The 2,442-nt window shown below is 60.3% G+C and overlaps 1 protein-coding gene across 1 annotated transcript in view; it reads left to right on the top strand.

Annotated features, from left to right (window-relative positions):
* PTSG_07902 (TKL protein kinase) overlaps nt 1-2,442 on the top strand; it is a gene marked incomplete at its 3' end in the record, with an annotated part of 15,005 nt that extends 12,563 nt beyond the window's left edge. Inside the window, exons 3-4 of the mRNA XM_004991648.1 lie at nt 514-2,398; nt 2,431-2,442. Of these exons, the coding sequence (XP_004991705.1) occupies nt 514-2,398; nt 2,431-2,442 (1,897 nt within the window). The remainder of the gene's footprint in view (nt 1-513; nt 2,399-2,430) is intronic.

Genomic DNA, 2,442 nt, shown 5'->3' with positions numbered 1-2,442 from the left:
TCACGGCGCGGTCCGTGTCCAGCGTATTGACATCTCAAACAACAGGTGCGTTTGTGTTGTGTGAATTGTGTGCTGTGTGTGAGTGTGTGCGTGTGCGTGTGCGTGTGCATATATGTGTGTTCTATGTGTTGTGTGGGTGTGTGGGTGTGTGTGTGTTCTGTGTGTGTGTGTGTGTGTGTGTGTGTGTGTGTGTGTGTGTGTGTGTGTGTGTGTGTGTTCTGTGTGTTCTGTGTGTGCGCACTGCTGCGGTTCGTTACTGACGTGGTTTCGTCGTCATTGCTGCAGCTCCGATCACTTCAGCGCCTTTGTTGGAAGCAGCTCACTCATCTTCTCCCACTTTCCCCTCCTCACACACACATACACACACATTCACACGCACACACATACATACGCACACACATACACATACGCACACATACACATACACATATACATACGCACACACGCGCCGCGCGATAAAGGTTGACACGCCTTCCCGATGAATGCGTTGGACGGGCTGTCACGCCTCTCCAGTCTCCGTGTTGATCGCAATCGCCTGCGACGGCTTTGGCCGCAGACCTTTGCCACAAACGTGCGCCTACGCCACTTCTCGTGTTCCGGAAACCTCCTCACCCACATCCCGTCTGGTCTCTTCTCAGCCCACCCCGACCTGCACACGCTGGAAGCCTCAAACAACCCGCACCTCACCAGTATCGCTGCGGATGTGTTCCGCCATGCACCAGGCCTGCGCGCTTTCCGCCTCAGCAACACGGCCATCACGCACCTGCCGCCCACACTGCTGCACAACCTCACCTCGCTGGAAGAGGTGCAGCTGTCGCTGGTACGCGAGGCAGCGGCAGGCCGCGATGACGCTCACGCTCACGCCGTTGCCCCGTCCCCGCTCATCACCCTCACAGGTGACCACTTGCGTGCAATGTCACCCGACAGGATGCACTACTTGGCTCTCACCAACGTCGTCCTCACCGCTGAGGCCGTGCAAGTGCTCGGTGAGCGGTTCTCCCTCGCCTCGCTGTTTGTGGGCTGGGCCGGCCTGAGCGACGACAGCCCGCTGCTGCCGGCCATGTGCAGTGCGCTGCAGCAGAACGTGCGCGACCTCTCGATCCGCTTCACCAGCATCACCACGCTGCACGCATGCCCGCAGCACAACATCTCCTCCCTCCACCTGCAGGACAACCACGCCCTGGCAACGGTGTTTGCGGGGCCACTGAACCACCTCAACGCCTCCGGGTGTCACGATCTGCACACGCTTCGCTCCCCATCCATTGGCATTCTCGACATCTCCGACACCAACATTGCATACTCGTCGCTGCTGTGCCGCTTCTTGGGCACGCGCATGCTGTTTGCACGCCGCCTGCACCATCCATCCTTCAACCAGGCTGCTGCGTCGCAGCAGTTCCTGCGCTCGTGCCTCTCCCGCCTGCAGGTGGTTGACGTGTCCCAGAACAACTGGCTCAACAACCTCGATCTGGTGACCAGCGCCGCACGCGCGCAGACGGTGCTGGGCCCCGCAGACGCCGATGCTGCAGGCAACAGCGTGGGCAACATTTGGAACTCCAATGACGAGACCATCACCGAGCGCAGCAGCGCCCCCTTGTTTGCGTTGGAGGGCAGCCCTGTCCAGTGCCGCTTTGAGCTCATCCCGCTGCGCATTCGCCGCAGCGTCATGGACGCCCTTGTCACGGAGATTGGCTACACCTTCAACTGTGGGTGCGCGCCGCAGTTTCGCAGGCAGGGCGGGCAGTGTGTGCCCGACGCGCTCACAGCTGCCGAGCTTACGGGCATTGTGGTGGCGGCTGCGCTGTTTGGGCTGGCGCTGGGGCCCTGCCTATTTGCCATCTACCGTCGCCGTCAGCGCAGCAGGGCATACCGCGTACAGCTGGAGTCCGAGAACGAGTTGCAGAAGCGCCTGATTGAGGAGAAGGATGAGGAGGTGATGGCGCTGAAGAAGGCGTGGGAGATTGGCTTTGATGAGCTGCACCTGGTGTCACGCATTGACGCTGGGTCGCCAGGAACGTTTGGCGAGGTGTGGCGAGCAGACTGGGACACGGTACAAGTTGCCGTGAAGATTTTGCGTGAAGGCATCATGCTCATGGACGAGAGCACCGTTGCCGAGTTTGGCAGGGAAGTGGAGTTTCTGCAGCACACCCGGCACCCCCACGTCGTTCGCTTCTTCGGCGCCGGCACAACGCCAACAGGGTCACCCTTCCTCGTGCTAGAGCTCGTTGCGTTTGGGTCCTTGCAGTCGCTCCTGCGACGTGACTTGGCAGAGGTGCTGCGGTCTGTGGAGGGCGATTCTGCTGTTGGCCCTGACAACCACAACGACAACAACCATGTGCATGGCACGGTTGATGACACCGCTGCTGTCATCCCCAACACCCTTCTTGCTGAAACCATTGACGTGCGCGACAATGACGGTGGTGACGATGGCAGTGGTACTGGTGA

This window comes from Salpingoeca rosetta, assembly GCF_000188695.1.
Source record: "Salpingoeca rosetta unplaced genomic scaffold supercont1.19, whole genome shotgun sequence".
In the NCBI taxonomy this organism is placed as follows: Eukaryota; class Choanoflagellata; order Craspedida; family Salpingoecidae; genus Salpingoeca; species Salpingoeca rosetta.
This window is presented reverse-complemented; position numbering and strand designations above follow the sequence as displayed.